Source organism: Eriocheir sinensis, unplaced genomic scaffold, assembly GCF_024679095.1.
Source record: "Eriocheir sinensis breed Jianghai 21 unplaced genomic scaffold, ASM2467909v1 Scaffold8, whole genome shotgun sequence".
NCBI lineage: Eukaryota > Metazoa > Arthropoda > Malacostraca > Decapoda > Varunidae > Eriocheir > Eriocheir sinensis.
Window position 1 is genome coordinate 1,246,442 of NW_026112164.1, and position 18,468 is coordinate 1,264,909.

Consider the following 18,468-nt stretch of genomic DNA (forward strand, 5'->3'; position numbering starts at 1 on the left):
TCATCCTCTTTATAGCAAATCTCTGTAGCAGTGTGTGTGTGTGTGTGTGTGTGTGTGTGTGTGTGTGTGTGTGTGTGTGTGTGTGTGTGTCATAAAGTATATATATATATATATATATATATATATATATATATATATATATATATATATATATATATATATATATATATATATATATATATATATATATATATATATATATATATATATATATATATACATACACATATACACACACATACACACACATATCCATGCCTGATGCTGTTTTCCTACATTTTTAGACTCACTTTGAGAGGATAAATTTTTTTTCTAGACATGTTAGCTGTCCATCACTCCTGAAGACAAGTAACACTAACTGTACCTCATCCTCCACACCCTTCAGGAGCTGTGTGGGTGTCTGGCAGCCTGGACACAGTGGCCGGCACCACGGTGAGGCTGAGTGTGTGGGCCACGGACGGGGGCAGCCCCCGGCGGGAGTGTGTGGCGCCCGTCCCAGTCTTCATCACGGTGAGGGAGGTGAAGGCTGCCCCCGTGGCCTTCCCCAAGACCCACTACTCAGCCGTCCTCTACCTGCCAACCTACCCTGGTGTGAGGGTGTTCTGCCTGGGTCGGGAGGAGCAGCCACGCCACCACGTGGATGTGAATGATATCACCGATATTTCATATTCCATCACTGCCGGTGACGACAGAGAAAACTTTGTGTTTGACAACGTGAGCAAGTGTGTCAAGGTCCAGGACCAGTACAGCCTCAAGCCTCAGTACAATCTCACCCTCCAGGCCAGCGACGGGGCCGCCTCGTCCACGGCAACAGCAGAGATTATAATTGAAGAAGCGCCGCTGTCTACTCTGGTCTTCACTCAGGACCAGTACTGGGCCAACGTCATTGAGAACTCCACTAAGGAGATGAATGTTGCTGCCCTGGGAGTGAAGGGTCAGCCGCTCAACCATCACGTCCGCTACTCAATTCTCAACCCAAACATTAAATTTGAAATCCACCCGACCGCTGGCGTCATCAAGACCACCGGCAAGTCCTTTGACCGGGAGGCAGAGGACCACTACACGCTGGTGGTGGAAGTGAGTCCGGGGCCAGTGCAATTATTATGACCTCAGTGTTCTTGTACTGGACTGTTATTACCAAGACTCAGTGCACTATAATATCATCATCTTTTGTTTTTTACTAATCATAAACCCTTACCTGGAAATCAGCAAATTTTAAGACTTGCAGCATGGGACCTTAAATAACATGAAACTTGTTTGGCTCAGAGGACATTGATCATTCTCCCCATTCATCTTATGCATTGGCCCTCAGACCTCTGTTGCATCTACTTGTATTTGCTTTTGTCTTACTGCTGTTCATCCTCTTGTGGTTCAGGCGCAGGACATTGAGGGCACAGCAAACGTGGCCCATGTGCTGGTCCACGTGGCGGTGATGGACGTGAATGACAACGAGCCGGTGTTCCTCAACCAGCCCTTCCACGCCCTGGTGTCCACCGTGTCTCCGCGCAGCCACGTGGTCACTAAGGTGAGCATAAGAGCCCAAGCAGATCTTTTTTGTCAGACACATGCCGGGCATAACTTGTGCTCTCCATAAAGTAGTAGGTTCCTCCATGATCAAGCAGTGAACCTTTGCAGTGACTCCCAAAGTTATGTAATTGTTGATTATGAGATGGTCCTATTACCAAGCCCTTTCCCTTGTGTCTCCAGGTGCAGGCAATAGACGCTGACTCTGGGGAGTTCGGAAGTGTCCGCTACGAGCTGGTGCGAGGCAGCGGTGAGCTCTTCGCCGTGAATAAGAAGACGGGTGAAATTTCCCTGAAGCAGACCCTGATGGCGGCCGACAAGACCTACAGCCTCACCGTTGCTGCCTACGACGGGGGAAAGCCTCCCCTCAGCTCACAGGCCCATGTCCTCATAAGGTGAGTCACGCAGCCAGGACCACCTTGCCTTGGATCAGGCCTGTTAGCCTCAGGGTTGTTCTTGTGTTGAAGATGTTAACCTGCCCGTCACGGGTCCCCAGGGTGGTGTCTTCTGAAGGGCCAATGTTCACCGCCGCACGGTACGAGGCAGCCGTGCCAGAGAACGCCGCCGAGGGCACGCCCGTTGTAAGGGTGGAGGCCGCCAGCCCTTCCGGGGAGCCCATCATGTACACCATTGTGGCCGGCAACACCGAGGAGCTGTTCGGCCTCGACTATTCCACAGGTGGGGGCACCATGGCAGGCAGCAGCAAGGCCTTTAGTGGCAGTGGCTCACCTTGCCCAGAGCACACCAGTATTAGTGATGACACATGCCTTGTTGATCTTAGAGTCACACCACCACTGAAATCTTACTAACACATGAGCTGCCTCACTGATGTTGACCTTGAGAGGTGTGTAGGTAAGGTGAGAGGCAGAGGGAGGCCCGGCGTGCCAGCCGTCCAGAGTGAGAACTGTTGGACACTTGCTAACTCTTATAAATCATAGTTGTTCCACCATACCTTGGAGCACTTCATTGTGATTGGCCTTAACATGAGTGTCAATGAGTAGTGCAAACAGTAACACGAGTTTCCCAGCTGCTAATAACTGTGACCTTGCAAAATTATCTGCCACTGACAGAAGCCTTCTTCCTCCTCCATGGGGAAGGGACAAACTTGATTGCTGCTTGTTTTTGTTGTTGTTGTTTTTTGTTTATATGTTTATTTTTATGTGGGGACCGTACTACTGCCACATATTCCAACCTGATCAGCTTAGATTCTTCATCATCTCTTAGTCTGTGTAGTGAAATGCCAGTCCAGTGTTTTCAGCTGCTCCCAAGGCTGTCTCTCGTTAATGTCTTTCAGGTGACAGGGGGCTTCGTGGTGCAGTGGTTAGCACAGTCGGCTCACAACTGAGAGAGCTTGGGTTCGATTCCCGGGCGGAGTGGAAAAATTTGGGCAGCTTTTCCGATACCCTATGCCCCTGTCCACCCAGCAGTGAATGGGTACCAGGTATTAATCGGGGGTTGTGTCTCGTCTCCTGGGATCTGTTCCTTTCTCTTATAATTCCTTCCCCTTCTGTCTCTCTCCGGCATATGACCGCAGATGTTGCGCCGACTAAACGAAACTTTCCAAACTTTCTTTCAGGCGACAAATTATTCCATGACTTTCTCCTCCTCCTTTTTTTTATTGTCAGTTCTCATTGAGTAATCCCATGGCAGCCTTTCAGTACAGTCACCCATTTCCAATAACTTCATTAAATTTCACCGTCTACTCCTGGTTCCTCTGATAAATCCTGTCATGATCACCCTGCGGACTTTTACAATCCTCAGCTTCCATTTATTTTGTGATCTTTGTATCATCGCAAACAGGCTTGTATATCTGCCCATCCCTTCCATCATGTCATTAACACAATGGGTGCCAGCACTGTGCCCTGGGAAACTCCACTTATTCCTTCCCTCCACGCTGACATATTGTCCTAGATTACTTTCCTCATCTGTCGGTCTCTCAGAAAGTCTTTTGTCTACTGTGCTATTCTCCCTGTCAGTCCTTATATATTCTCCAGCTTTCATATTAGTCTTGTGTGGTAGTATTTTGTCTAATGCCTCGTCCAGATCTAAGTACACACAAACCACACAACTGCCTCCCTCCTGTAACATGTCCATTACCCTTGCATCTTCCCTTCACCCACCTGCTTGTCCTTACTCAGACATCATGAAAAAAAAATGTATCTCTTTGTCATCCCTGAACCTCCGTACTTTGCTTCATGAAAGGTTTGTCTGCTTTCCCAGGTGGCAATGCAGCGGATCTTGAATGTAAGTATTTGTTTTATCTTCCCGTTTTGTCCTACTTGTTCAGTGTAAATATTTATGATGAAGCTTTCCTCCCGGGCACTGTGACAGCTCTGAGTCGTGTGCCGGGCCAGGGGCGGAGCACAGGCCTATGTTTAAAGGGCCTGAGGTGGATGGTTGAGGTGGATGGATTTAATTTTTCTTTGTACATAATTTTCAGACATTACTGCACGAGAAGCCTTATAAAGCATGACCGCGTATTTCTGGAGCAATAGTTAAACACCAATATGTGGATAATTTGAGGAACAGCAAAAAATTGTCATCAGTAGGAGGAAAATTTGATAATAACCAAATAAAAGGAGAGAGAGAGAGAGAGAGATTCCTTTCATGCTACACATTTGTGCTTCATCATTGCCTTGTACTATCAGTGATTATGATTCATTTAGATGCAGTGTGTGTCCTAAACATGCCTGATCATGTTCCTGGTTGATGTGTTCCCGCCATGAAGTGCAAACCCTTGCAATCAGAAACTCCTCAGCTTACCCGCCTGTGTTTCGGGCAGCCAGACGCTTGTTTGGCCCACACAGAGTTTGCACCCACTCCCCCTGCTTTTATATATATATATATATATATATATATATATATATATATATATATATATATATATATATATATATATATATATATATATATATATATATATATGCTGCTTGGTGCCAAACCAGAGAATGTAGAATATAGGATTTAGGGAAAACGAAGGAAGGCGGACTAATTTAAATCAAACACTTCAACATCCCCCCCCCCCCGCCCCCCTCACACCCCACATCACCGTTTGTAGGCATTGGATTTACAGTCACGCATAGCATAATAAAAAGGCATATATTTTCGTCAGTGGCTTGCCTGAACGCGCGGTGAAAGAAGGCAAACATGCCCATCCAAAGTGCATACCCGGCCGCAATTTTAGTCACTCGTGAACTGGCGGGCATTTGGAATCAAGTGACGTCATCCCGCTGCTCCGCCCCAAACCGCCGCTGCGCGTACTGGTCGCAGTTTTGAAGGCAGAGTGACTTGACTTGTTGTAAGTGACTTTGCGACCACCAACGTGAAGCTAACTCGACGTATCGTCCGAGATGGAATGTGAACGGGAGACTGTCACGTCCAGGAGGGCATGCAATATGCCGAGGATTGCCCTCCGTTCCTGTTGCGAGCATAGTAGCCACCGTTCCTGTTTTCTTTGCAGCACCATGCCTTTTAACCATCTTTCTGGGGGACATTGTTAAAGCACAAAGAACTCACACTATAGTGCAGAAAACATGACACGAGCGCACGGATGCTATTTTTACGAGTTTACAACGCGGAGTGAGACTAGAGCCGTCATCTGGCGGTCAGGAATTACACTAGACCGAGCAAGAATTAACCCCAATTCTTGCGAAGTTCTTGGGTTTCCTGTTTTGGTGTGTCAGATTTTAAAGAATTCCCCCCAATTCTTGGCAAGAATCGGGGGTCCTGCGCAAGCCGCGGCGGGGCTGGGTACGGCCACTGTCTTGCTGGCCGCACCTCCATAGGCCTATGGCGATGGCCATTTCCTGAGCTTCCTATGGGTAACCCTACTAGGTGGGGGTGGACATAGAGTTCATGAGGTTACTATTATGTTACGCTTGCACCACAAACCATTTTAAAGCATCACTGTATGATAAGGAAGAACTTAGCGGTATGAAAACATCATCGTCATCGTTCGAAACAAGAAATTGAAACGATGTTATTTGTCAATATTTTGTAGAGAAAAAGGACGTTTTAAGAAACTCCATCGCATACAATAATGCTAACTAGCTACTGAAATACTCCTAATGAATTGTAGATCCCGCAACTGTGACTAAATTAACGTGTTGTCCTTGATGAGTGACAAAATGAGAAACAGTGTTGGTTCATCCAATCATATGGACAAGATAGACCGCTCTGGCGGATTACGGGACTACGGGTGGAAGGTGAACAACAGTCTCAAGAATGGGGGGTCGTTCAAGAAGGCCATATATTGCCAGATGACACCTTAGGGTTGCAAACTTGCCACCCATTACTTAAAATACGAAACGCCATTTGTTCCGTATTTGCCTGTCTGAATGGTTAAGCAGATAAAATTCAGTATTTTAAAAAGGTAGTGAGCGCATTTTTCGGTGAACCACAAAACCAGTCCATAAAATTATGTTTGTCAAGGATCGTCCTGAAATACGTGTAAAATACGCGTCGTAATGTCTCTCCCCCCTTCCTCTTGCTTTCATTAGCAGCGGGCAGCGGCTATCAGTCATGACAGGCCAGATTAATTTTAGGGTTGCCATCAGTTCCTTAAAATATGGATTCGTTCTGTATTGAAGGATGGGATGCTGCGTTTCTTATTTGTTTTAGATCAAGGTGGCAGCCCTAACTGAGGTTCTGTTCCTATTGTTTTCTGCTCTGAGCACTCTCGTCAAGCAGCGAACAAAGGGAACCCACGCTAACGTTTCTCGACTTGTACAAAGAGACACGCCAGTCCTCGTCGAAAAACCGACTTGGTCGGTTAGGCTGACGTAAGTCGATAGAGTCGGTCTATCGGCATCCTCCCCTCCCCTTCATGAGCCGTCACCCGGCAAGGGTTTGTGCCCGGCCTTTGTGGTATCTCCTCGAAGGGACGTACGCGCTTGACCACGGCCTCCATATAGCCCGTGTCCCCATCCGTGGGGTGGACACACACACACACACAAAAAAAAAAAAAGACAAACAGGATGCTCGTATTCCAAGTCATCGATCGTAAAGCAAGGCATTTTTGTGGGGTTTTATTGCTCGTAAATCAAAACACTCGTAAACTAAGCCACTCGTATACCGAGGTTTGACTGTATATATACGTATATATATATATATATATATATATATATATATATATATATATATATATAGATATATATATATATATATATATATATATATATATATATATATATATATATATATATATATATATATATATGTAATTATTTCTGTAAAGAATCTCTAGTCTTTATATTAAAAATCCGCCTTGGCTCAGGAGCCTGTCCGTGGCCGTGGCTGCGGGTGCAACACACTGCCAGGAGGAGTGGCTCCAGCGGGGAATTGGTTCCGGACTAAAACTTAACTCTAATAAGAACTAACACATACGCAGGTTTCCTTGGGTGTTTGCAGGGACTCATAAATATAACTTTGTATAAAATTTAGAGTCAGCTGACTTTAGAAGAGCTGATTATGAGGGGCTCAGAAGACACCTTGAGGAGGTAAATCGGGGAACCCTAGGGCTGGATGAGGGACAGATCTCAGGGCTGGAACCGGAAAGACAGGGGAACCATGTAGAAATGACCTACAATAATTTAGTTAGAGTAATTGCAGAGGGTCAGAGACAGCATATCCCTTACCAAGCACGTAGGAAAGAAAATAACGACCCCAAATGGATTACCCGCAGACTCAAGCATGAGATAGGCTTGAAGAGAGGAATTTATAGGAAAATAAAGAACGGAGAAATTCACCTCAGGGGTAGGTATGTTGAGCTAGCCAGGTCGGTGAAGAAGAACACCCGCCTAGCAAAAAGAAATTATGAGATTAGGGTAGCCAACGAGGCCAAGAGCGATCCCAAGGGCTTCTTCAGATTGTACAGAACGAAAACAAGGGACAGAATTGGACCGTTGAAAACAAACACGGGCGAGTTCGTTGAGAATGGAGAAGATATGAGCCAAATGATGAATGACTATTTCCTCTCAGTTTTCACGCAGGAAAATCTAACAACCATTCCGGAGAGAGTTCAGGTATATGAGGGCGAAGAGAGCGACAAGTTGAGGGATGTGATCATCACTAGGCAAGTAGTCCAGGATGAGATTGGTAGGTTGAAGAAAAACAAATCGCCGGGCCCAGACGAAGTATTCCCAAGGGTTCTGAAAGAGTGCAAGGAAGTCTTTAGTGGCCCTCTTACTGATATCTTTAAGATGTCAGTAAATTTTGGATATGTGCCCAGTCAATGGAAAGTAGCTAATGTGACGCCGATTTTCAAAAAGGGAGACAAGTCAGCCACCTCAAATTATCGCCCAGTTAGCTTAGCATCAGTTGTAGGAAAGATGTTGGAGTCAATTATAGCCGGGAGAATTCGGGACCATCTAGAAAAGCATAATTTAATTCATGATTCACAGCATGGGTTTACAAAGGGTAGGTCTTGCCTTACTAACCTGTTGTCCTTCTACACTAAAGTAATCGAGGCGGTTGACCGAGATGAAAACTATGACATATTATATCTAGATTTCAGTAAAGCGTTCGACAAAGTCCCTCATCACCGGCTATTACTAAAATTACAGGCTCACGGCGTAGATGGGAAAGTTTTGGACTGGATCAGGGCGTGGCTTAGTGGTAGGAAGCAAAGAGTGCAAATCAATGGTAAAAAATCTGAATGGGGCAGTGTTACGAGTGGTGTCCCACAAGTGTCGGTGCTGGGTCCTCTGCCTTTTATTATTTACATCAATGACTTGGACACAGGAATTAGTAGTGATGTCAGTAAGTTCGCAGATGATACCAAGATCGGTAGAGTAATCCAATCAGACAGGGACGCTACCGTTCTCCAGGATGAGCTTGACAGACTATATGATTGGGCGGGGAAGTGGCAGATGGAATTCAATGTCGGGAAGTGTAGCATTTTGAGTGTAGGTAGAAATAACCCCTCACACAATTACTCCTTAAATGACACTCCTCTAAGCAGGTCTGGGCGTGAGAGAGGTTTAGGAGTCCTAGTAAGCGCAGACCTCCGTCCTAGGGCTCAATGCATTCAGGCTAAAAATCGAGCCAACAGAGTACTGGGTTTCATCTCAAGGAGCGTAAGCAATAGGAGCGCTGAAGTCATCCTCAAACTTTACTTAGCACTAGTTAGACCTCATCTCGATTATGCAGTTCAGTTCTGGTCCCCCTACTATAGAATGGATATCAAGATGTTAGAATCTGTACCGAGGAGGATGACAAAGATGATTCAGGGGGTGAGAAACTTGCCTTATGAAGACAGGCTGAAGCATTTAAATCTACACTCTAGAAAGGCGAAGGTTGCGAGGAGACTTGATCGAAGTCTATAAATGGATGAAGGGCTTTAATAAAGGGGATGTCAATAAGATTTTGATAGTAAAAGAGCCAAGGTAGGACGCGTGGCAATGGTTTTAAGTTAGACAAATTCAGATTCAACAAAGACATAAGCAAGAAATGGTTCACTAATAGAGTGGTGTACGAATGGAACAGGCTTGGGAGCCATGTTGTGGGTGCCAATACCATAGATACATTCAAGAAGAGGTTAGATAAAGCCATGGATGGTGAGGTAAGGTGGGGTTGAGTGTACAGGAGCTGCCTTGTATAGGCCAACCAGCCTCTTGCAGACTCCTTACGTTCTTATGTTCTTATGTTCTTATGCACTCTGGATACATTATTGAACCATTAACACTTTGACATGACACATAAAGAATGTCTGCCAGTTTTGTTGATCATAAGTACATGAAGTGGTTGCTGCCTTCTGTTTCCCCGACTGCCTTGACAACTTATCACTAGAAAACGTGTACAGAGACATTTCTCATGATGTTCATAAGATGTGTGTGTGTGTGTGTGTGTGTGTGTGTGTGTGTGTGTGTGTGTGTGTGTGTGTGTGTGTGTGTGTGTGTGTTTACATCATTCATTATCCCTGCCAACACATTTTTTTCATTTTTCCCTCCATACACTTGCATGAACCTTGTTATATAAAACAGTTTTTATATGGTACTGGTGAGGTGTTTAGTCTGAGTATGTTGGCATTTACTGGTCCAGCACTGCTTCCCTCACTGGTCTTAGCACACAAAGGTAATGGTGTCGCCCTGTGTCCAGGCGTCGTCCAGACCACTGCCCTGCTGGACTACGAGGCCTCCGCCAGCCACAACCTGACGGTGCGGGCGCGGGACCCCTTCACCGGGGGCCACACGGACACCCACGTCACAGTCGCAGTCACGGACGTCAATGACAACCCGCCGGAGTTCAGCCGTTCCGTCTTCAAGGGAGACGTGTCGGAGGCTGCATCACCGGGCCACGTGGTGCTGCAGGTAAATTACTTCAGCAAATATTACAGGTTTTTCCACTTTTTTTAACATGAAAATTTGACCATAAACTCTTTCATAAATATTGATACCCATTCACTACCTAGTAACATTTCATTGTTAATCAATCAAAAATGGATCTTATGCATAAGTTTGATAAGCTGATCGAAAAATCAAGAGTTTGAATTCTTTTTGCATTGTCGAGACACCTTCACCCTCTGCCTTGTACAGGTCTCGGCAAGTGACGTGGACACGGGGCCGGGCGGTTCAGTGCGCTACTCGTGTGTCATGGAGTGTGGCAGCTTTGAGGTGCGTGCCCTGGACGGTGCCGTCACACTCACCAAGGAGCTGGATGCAGAGACTGAGGCTCAACACGTGCTGACTGTGCTGGCCACGGACTCAGGCATACCCCAGCTCTCCTCCACCGCCATAGTGGTTATTGACGGTAAATTACATGTAGACATTAAACACTTATTAGCCAGATTAATTGGGCCAAAGGCAAGTTGTATGCATGAAGTTTCCATATGCTTGAGGTACTGAACGTTATGGCTGACAAAGAAGGTATATTCCCACACCAGCTGGTTTTTAGAGTGGGTTCTCAACCTCGGAATGCATCCAGACAGTAAATTAAGTAATAGAAAAAATATGAATATAGAAAAACACTTTTCTTTCGATTATAAATATTTGATTAACATCCTGCCAACTCTGGGCAGGACACGCATGTAGGAGGGGGCAGAACAAGTGGACAACAGTAAGTACAGTATATCTAGGGTCATATTCTTAAACATTGCAGCACCCAAGCGCTCATATTTGACTAGGCTTGCATAGGAGTTGTAGTTATTTCCATGGGTAGTTTTATGACCCCGATAATAGTTTGACCCTTTTTCTGTACCTCGAACCTGAAAAAACACTCCTAGGAAACCGACTAAGCTCCATTTTGGCCTTTGGAAATAGTTGATGTGAGGGATGGAAGCGTCAGACCACACCGACCCTATAGTCGTGTTTTGTTAAGCCTGGCCAGATGTTTTCTTTGCCTACAGTTGTGGACTTCAACGACAACCCTCCAGCGTGGCGCCAGGACAGCTACTCCTGCCGCGTGTCGGCCGAGGCCCAGCCCGGCCATGTGGTCACCTCGGTGTCTGCCACTGACCCAGACGCTGGTCAGGTCACGCCGCTCAGTTATGCCATTCACTCGGGAGACCGAGACGCCATCTTCAAAATGGATCAGCTGACTGGTAAGGTTCATGTACGCGTATAGATGACTAGACTTAAACCTTCAACAATGGCCATCGTTTATTTAATCAAACCCGGCTCGGTCCGCACAGACGGCCATCATTCATTTAATCAGACTCTTTCGCGCCACTAATTTGAATGTTTAGATCAAATTTGGCGGGTTCTGTGACTTGCCGAGGTGTCTGCCAGCATAATTATCTGACCCTCGTAGATTTGAAATAAGATCATTAGTCCTCACTGAGCAGCCCTGGAACCGTAAGATAAGAAAACACTGGGAAACACAGGACAGGATAGAGAGTGAAGATCATTCTGAGTACAAGGATAACAGTGACGAAAACATTGTGAGTAGTGACAGGCAGGCCGTTGCCCGCTCATCGACATACTTGTACTTAATTGCACTATAAGATGTAAATAAATAAAAAATAGTGAAAGCATGCAGTAGTGAGAGTGACCTAGAGAGTGATGGTGTTATTTCATTATCTGTGCTGCACTCTAGCCCAGCAAGTGCTCCAGCGTGACTATTACACAACGTATCGCAATTTGGATTTCACCGCTGTCTTCAGGGAGTTAAGACGCTTTATACAATGTGAATAAACAACAACAAAATAGCAGCAGTTTTTACCCGTATCCAGGGACCATTTAGTGAAAACAATACCCGTCGTTTAAGGGTTAAGGAAGCTTGAAGTTTGGAGGAAAAATTTTAGACATTTTGAGGGATACGTGTTGGAAAGAAAAGCCGTTGTTTTGATGAAGGGTTGAAGGCACGATTGTTTGCTCCTGCAGTGACCAGAGTGGTGCAGGAAGAGGAGATGGAATGTGTTGGCTTGAGAATGGTGAATTTTAACTATTGAAAGGTGGATCTTTTTCCCCAGGTGTGTTGACGGTGACGGCCCCACACAAGCTCAAGGACGTGGCCTCCCTCACCCTGAACCTGTCTGTGAGTGACGGGGTGCACGCGGCCTTCACCGGCCTGCACGTCTCGGGGCTGGCCTCCAACCACCACGCGCCGAGGTAACCTTTTAGTATGGTCTTTGGGTACAAATGCTGTGATGGCCGTGTTTAAGGCTGTGATGGCAGTTTTTGAGGCTGTGATGGCAATTTATGAAGCCGCTAACATAAACGTCATCTTTTTTACGATATATGAGACAGTCAAAAAGGTCAACCGAAAGTCTTTTATCTTAAGGTTTTCACACCAGTCAGTTGGCATGAAAGCATTGATAAAGGACAGCAAGGGAAATATCACTGTGGCAGAGACCAAAGAGGTTGAAAACACTCAATTATCTTAACCCCTTGACTGCGGATTTCCTACCAGAAGACATCACTAAGCTACAGGAATGGAACAAAAAGTGGCTGCTACAATTCAATGAAGAAAAATGTAAAGTCATGCACCTTGGGAGGGGATATCCAGCATACCAATACCACATGGAAACACTCCACTATCCACCACAGAGGCAGAGAAAGACCTGAGACTGTATGTTATCAGTGTAACGGCCCCAGGTTCGACCCCTGGTCATCACAGGTTGAAGTGAAGGCCAAATCCGTGCCAATCTCAGCGGACGGGTTAAGGTTATCACACCAGTCAGTCAGCATGAAAATAATTATAAAAGACAGCGAGAGAAATATCAATATGGCATCCTTTAAATAGTCAATGCAGTCACTTACCTTTAAGTTTTCACAAGAGCAGTCAACATGAAAACAGTAATAAAAGATAGCAAGGGGTATACTTCTTCTCAGTGTGGTAGATTTTAAGGAGGCCCAAGACAGTCAGCTATATTCAAGTTTTCATATTGTTCCCTCCCACCATCTCCCCTTGTAAGGCACTGATAGGTAGACAGCATGTATAATAAGCAACGCCAGCAAAGTCCTCAAGTAGCCCAGTCAGCCACAAACACCCAGACCTTACCTAGGCATTATAGCAGGAAATGAGCACTATCTTTGGAACATACTACAACATCGCAATGCCTATCATATATCCTACCAAACAGTGCCATACAACCTCACTGTATTTTTATCCTCCTCAGGTTTAATTGCACTCTCTACAAAGCTTACATGGCAGAAAACTCTTCTCAACCTTCTCATCAACCATTGGAACACACTACATTGCACTAGCTACCACACATCCTACCAAGCAGTGCCATACAACCTCACTGTCTGTTTATATTCCTCAGATTTAATCGCATTCTACGAAGCTTACCTGGAGGAAAACTCTTCTCCTCAACCTTCTTATCGACCATTGGAACACACTACATTGCACTACCTACCACACATCCTACCAAGCAGTGCCATACAACCTCAGTGTCTGTTTATACTCCTCAGGTTTAATCGCACTCTTTACAAGTCTTACATGGCGGAAAACTCTTCTCCTCAACCTCCTCATCAACCATTGGAACACACTACATCGCACTGCCTACCACACATCCTACCAAGCAGTGCCGCACAACCTCAGTGTCCATATATCCTCCTCGGGTTTAATCACACTATGAAGACTACATGGAGAAAAACTCTTCTCCTCAACCTTCTCATCAACCATATGAACACACTTCATCGCACTACCTTTTACACATCCTATCTAGCGATCCCATACAACTTCAGTGTCTGTTAATGCTCCTTGGGTTTAATCACACTCTTTAAGATGCCTACATGGAGGAAAACTCTTCTCATCAACCTTATCATCAACCATTGGAACACACTACATTGCACTAGCTATCATACATCATACAACCTCAGTGTCTGTTTATATTCCTCAGGTTTAATCGCACTCTATATGAAGCTTACGTGGAGGAAAATTCATCTCCTGGCCAGCTAGTCATCAACCTGGTGGCCACGGACCTTGATGCCTGGGACCTGGGCAAGCTGCAGTACACCATCCTGCACCAGACTTCAGAGGGAGCCTTCACCGTGGACAAAGAAGGTAGAGAAAGACATTGGTTGGTATTCTTAGACAATTTCATTTCTCACATCGACTATTTCCTAAAGGTCAAAGAGGGGATCAATCAGGTTCTAATGAGTGTTTCTTTAGGTTCATGGTACAGAAGAAGGGTCAGACTAACACAGGGGTCTTAAAACTACCCCTGGAAATGCGCAAAACTGCTACGAAAGCCTTGTCAAATATGTGAACTTGGGAGACAAAATGTTTAGTAATACGGCCCATTGAATTTGCTTGTACTATACTGTTGAATTTTAGGTTCCCGCAGTAAGAGATTTCATTTGAAGGTTTGATGTATGAATGTTGTTGTTGTATTAGTAGTAGTAGGAGGAGGAGAAGTAGTAGTAGTAGTCATAGTAGTAACAGTAATGATAGTAATAGAAGGTTATAAGGAGATTAAAAAAAAAAGGATAGAAAACATGCTGCTCTTCCACTCATATTTTATTGAAGTTTTCCCTGAGACAGCATTACAATAGCTTGTATATTTACCTACATTTTAAACCTCAAGGAACCACATCACTAGAGCATACTGTTGTGAGGCTTTGAATGAAAGATACCCTAAACTTACCCTAACCTAACAAAACGCCGACGATTACCAAACAATTACCATATGTTTTGACTCGGAAAAATCACATATGCGTCCTTACTATTGAGACTCTATGTAACCCGAAATTGGCCTCTCTTTTGGCCACTCGTTACTTTTATCTTTTTTTTTTTAGGAGCAGCATTTAGCGGGCTTTTTTGCTACACTTTTCTTCTATGCCCTTCAGCTGCTTCCTCATCTTTGCAATTTATACCATACAAACTTCACCCCTTCTCAGGCAACCTATACACTGAGACACCTCTGGATCGGGAGTCCCTGCCCATGCACAGCCTCAAGGTGTCTGTGATGGACGAGGGGGGCCGGGCCAGCTTCACGGCAGTGCGTGTGACGGTCCGTGACAGGAACGACAACCCACCAGTCTTCATGTTGCCAGAGTATCAGGCGAACATCAACACTGACGTGGCTCCCAGGACAACCATTCTCAAGGTGGGGAACACTGGGCAGGGAGGAGTTAGGCCCCGTTCACACTGTGCCGACTCTGGACCATGACAACTGAGTGACTTTTAGGCCCCGTTCACACTGTGCCGACTCTGGACCATGACAACTGAGTGACTTTTAGGCCCCGTTCACACTGTGCCGACTCTGGACCATGACAACCGAGTGACTTTTAAGCCCCGCTCACACTGTGCCGACTCTGGACCATGACAACCGAGTGACTTTTAAGCCCCGCTCACGCTGTGCCGACTCTGGACCATGACAACTGAGTGACTTTTAAGCCCCGCTCACGCTGTGCCGACTCTGGACCATGACAACTGAGTGACTTTTAAGCCCCGCTCACGCTGTGCCGACTCTGGACCATGACAACTGAGTGACTTTTAAGCCCTGCTCACACTGTGCCATCTCAGCATCTGGCGATCGTTCCTAGACCTCTCCATCACAGTTAGAGAGGCCAGTGACGCAGATGAAGGAGTTAACAGTGAAGAATAGTTTGAGAATACATGCAGTGGTTCCAGATTACCCTTACCTAGCTATAGATCTTGTTTATTATACTTTCTCCATGCTTGCCATCACAGTTTGGGGCCAGTGATGCAGGTGAACAAGTAAACAGTGGAAAATGCTCTGAGAATACGGGCAGTGGTTCCATGTTACCTTTACCCAGCTATAGATTTCAGTTGTTATACTTTCTACCTGCCCACCATCACAGTTAGAGAGACCAGTGACGCAGATGAAGAAGTAAACAATGAAAAATAGTCTGAGAATACGGGCAGTGGCTCCATATGTTACCCTTACCTAACTACAGATTTCAGTTATACTTTATCCCTGCCCACCATCACAGTTAGAGAGGCCAGTGACACAGATGAAGGAGTTAACAGTGAAGAATAGTTTGAGAATACATGCAGTGGTTCCAGATTACCCTTACCTAGCTATAGATCTCGTTTGTTATACTTTCTCCCTGCTCACTTCTTTAGTTAGAGAGGCCAGTGACGCAGATGAAGGAGTTAACAGTGAAGAATAGTTTGAGAATACATGCAGTGGTTCCAGATTACCATTACCTAGCTATGGATCTCGTTTGTTATACTTTCCCCATGCTCACCATCACAGGTCGAGGCCAGTGACGCAGATGAAGGGGAAAACAGTGAAGTGAGGTACCGCATGTATGAAGCCAACAGTTCTGAGGCGCTGGAGCTCTTCTCGGTCAACCCCACCACCGGCGAGGTCACCGTGGCGCAGACCATCCACAGCCGAGGTAATTCATCCACTTACTCACGGTCACGGGTGAAGAGTCGGAGTTGAGTCGCCAGAGTCGAACCTGAGTCTTAATATTTCCCTAACATGTTCATTTTCCATTTCTATTTTCTCAGTCATAATTTTTCTTTGTAACAGTTTGTATGTCAGTCTTCTGAGTCTTATTATTTCTCTAACTTGTTCATTTTCTATCTCCATTTCCTCTGTGTTATCAGTTTCCTTTGTAACATTTAGTATTTCCTGCTGCCTCAAAACATTTCCTCCAACAACCTAAGGACCATATTTTTATACATTTCAGTGCCCAAGCTCACATACTTGACGAGGCTTTCGTAGGATTCCTAGGTGTTTCCATGGACACTAGTGGTAGATTGATGAAGCTTTTATAACTTGGACCTACAAAGCTACTCATTAGAATCCAATTAACCCGTCCGCTGCAATTGGCACGGATTTGGCTTTCACTGGTAGCCTGGTAGCATATACTCCCTGTGGGTAGTAGAGTGTTTGTTTCCCATGTGGTATTGGTATGCTGGATATCCCCTCCCAAGGTGCATGACTTTACATTTTTCTTCATTGAATTGTAGCAGCCACTTTTTGTTCCATTCCTGTAGCTTGGTGATGTCTTCTGGTAGTAAATCTGCAGTCAAGGGGTTAACCTGGTAGCAGCGACGGGCCAAATTTCTGGCTTTACCGTGTAGCAGCGATGGGCCAAATTTGTGCCATGATATAACCCCCCCCAAAATAGATGATACATAAACTGATCACAAATGCGTTGATATATATTATGAAATGGTTTGTGTGAGAGATGATTTTTTCTCAATTTTCTCGCTTAGAGGGACCAATAAGAAATATGATCCCCACTGCTTCCCGGGTTAATCTTTCTCAGCCTTTGGAAATACCTGATGTGAGAGTCAGAAGTGTATAATACTGATCTAAGGCGCCTTACACTTCCTGCTGTCTGCTAATGCTCCACCAGGCTGTGTCATCTTCGTGCACAAGTACTACATCTACCTCTCCAAAATCACACATGCTTTCTTTATATTCTTTACTGATGCGGGTCCGGAGCGTGTCTGGGTTAGGATAGTTACTACAGCGAGCATTTTTATATCTTGAGGCGTCTGCTTTACTGTAAAAAAATTGAGCTTGGATGCACAAGTGAGTAGTAGGCTTTTTTTTTTTTTTTTTTTTTTTTTTACCTTAAACTGCTTTCTCATCTGTAAAAAAAATATAGTTCCACAAGTAGCAGTAAACTTTCATATTTTTGTATCTTTTTTTTGCCATTATTTTTTTTTTTTTAGCTGTCTCCTTTACTCTAAAAAGTGTGAGTTCGGATGCACAAGTGATTATCGTATATAGAGAGACTGTTCCATTAGTTCCATAAGTATCAGTGAACTCCCAAATGTTACAGAAAATGAGGTGTACCAGTTTTTCATCCGTGGCGAGGACAGCGGCTCCCCCCAGCACCACTCCGACGTGCCCGTCACCATCTTCCTGCTGCCCCCTCATGAAAACCCCCCGCACTGCGCCAGGAAGTATGCACAGTTCTTCATCAGGGAGGACGCCCCCATTGGTGAGCACCCACAGCTATCAGTAATATGACACACACACACACACACACAAAAAAAAAAAAAAAGTCATTGGTAAAATGCATATTATTTAAGAAAATACAAGGAAGGAAACAATAAGCAGATCACTTGGCACACACACACACACACACACACACACACACACACACACACACACACACACACATAGGCATTTGATAAGAGACTGATGTGGAAATTAGAAAATAGAGAAGGATTGGGAGAAAAATTACTATGGATGAAAAATTACCTGACAAACAAAGAAATGAGAACCGTGTTGAAAGGTGAGATATCAGAATGGAGAACGGTCACAAGTGACGTTCCACAAGGGTCAGTGTTAGCGAATATTATGTTTTTAATATTTAAAGATGATATGCCAGAAAAAGTAAAGAGTTACAAGGGTATGTTTGCAGATGATGCCAAACTGCTTAGAAAAATAAGAGATGATGATGATGATGATTGTAATAAACTACAGGAAGATTCCAATGAGATACATGAATGGAGTAAAAAATGGGAAATGAAGTTCAATGAAAAGAATTGTCACACAATGAAAATGGGCAAGAGTAAAAATAGAGCAAGTGGAGTGTGTAGGATGGGAGGGACAATCATCGA

The 18,468-nt window shown here is 44.9% G+C and overlaps 2 protein-coding genes across 2 annotated transcripts in view; both read left to right on the forward strand.

Annotated features, from left to right (window-relative positions):
* The window catches only part of LOC126994462 (protocadherin Fat 3-like), a 98,426-nt gene extending 87,968 nt beyond the window's left edge, over positions 1-10,458 (forward strand). The window contains exons 14-21 of the mRNA XM_050853774.1: positions 386-1,077; positions 1,376-1,525; positions 1,708-1,919; positions 2,021-2,202; positions 3,745-3,768; positions 9,622-9,833; positions 10,059-10,259; positions 10,417-10,458. Of these exons, the coding sequence (XP_050709731.1) occupies positions 386-1,077; positions 1,376-1,525; positions 1,708-1,919; positions 2,021-2,202; positions 3,745-3,768; positions 9,622-9,833; positions 10,059-10,259; positions 10,417-10,458 (1,715 nt within the window). The remainder of the gene's footprint in view (positions 1-385; positions 1,078-1,375; positions 1,526-1,707; positions 1,920-2,020; positions 2,203-3,744; positions 3,769-9,621; positions 9,834-10,058; positions 10,260-10,416) is intronic.
* Positions 10,265-18,468, forward strand: part of LOC126994470 (fat-like cadherin-related tumor suppressor homolog) — a 45,602-nt gene continuing 37,398 nt past the window's right edge. Inside the window, 7 exon segments of the mRNA XM_050853785.1 lie at positions 10,265-10,272; positions 10,868-11,062; positions 11,933-12,071; positions 13,808-13,971; positions 14,808-15,016; positions 16,133-16,277; positions 17,682-17,843. Coding sequence (XP_050709742.1) covers positions 11,047-11,062; positions 11,933-12,071; positions 13,808-13,971; positions 14,808-15,016; positions 16,133-16,277; positions 17,682-17,843 — 835 coding nt within the window. The 5' untranslated portion in view covers positions 10,265-10,272; positions 10,868-11,046.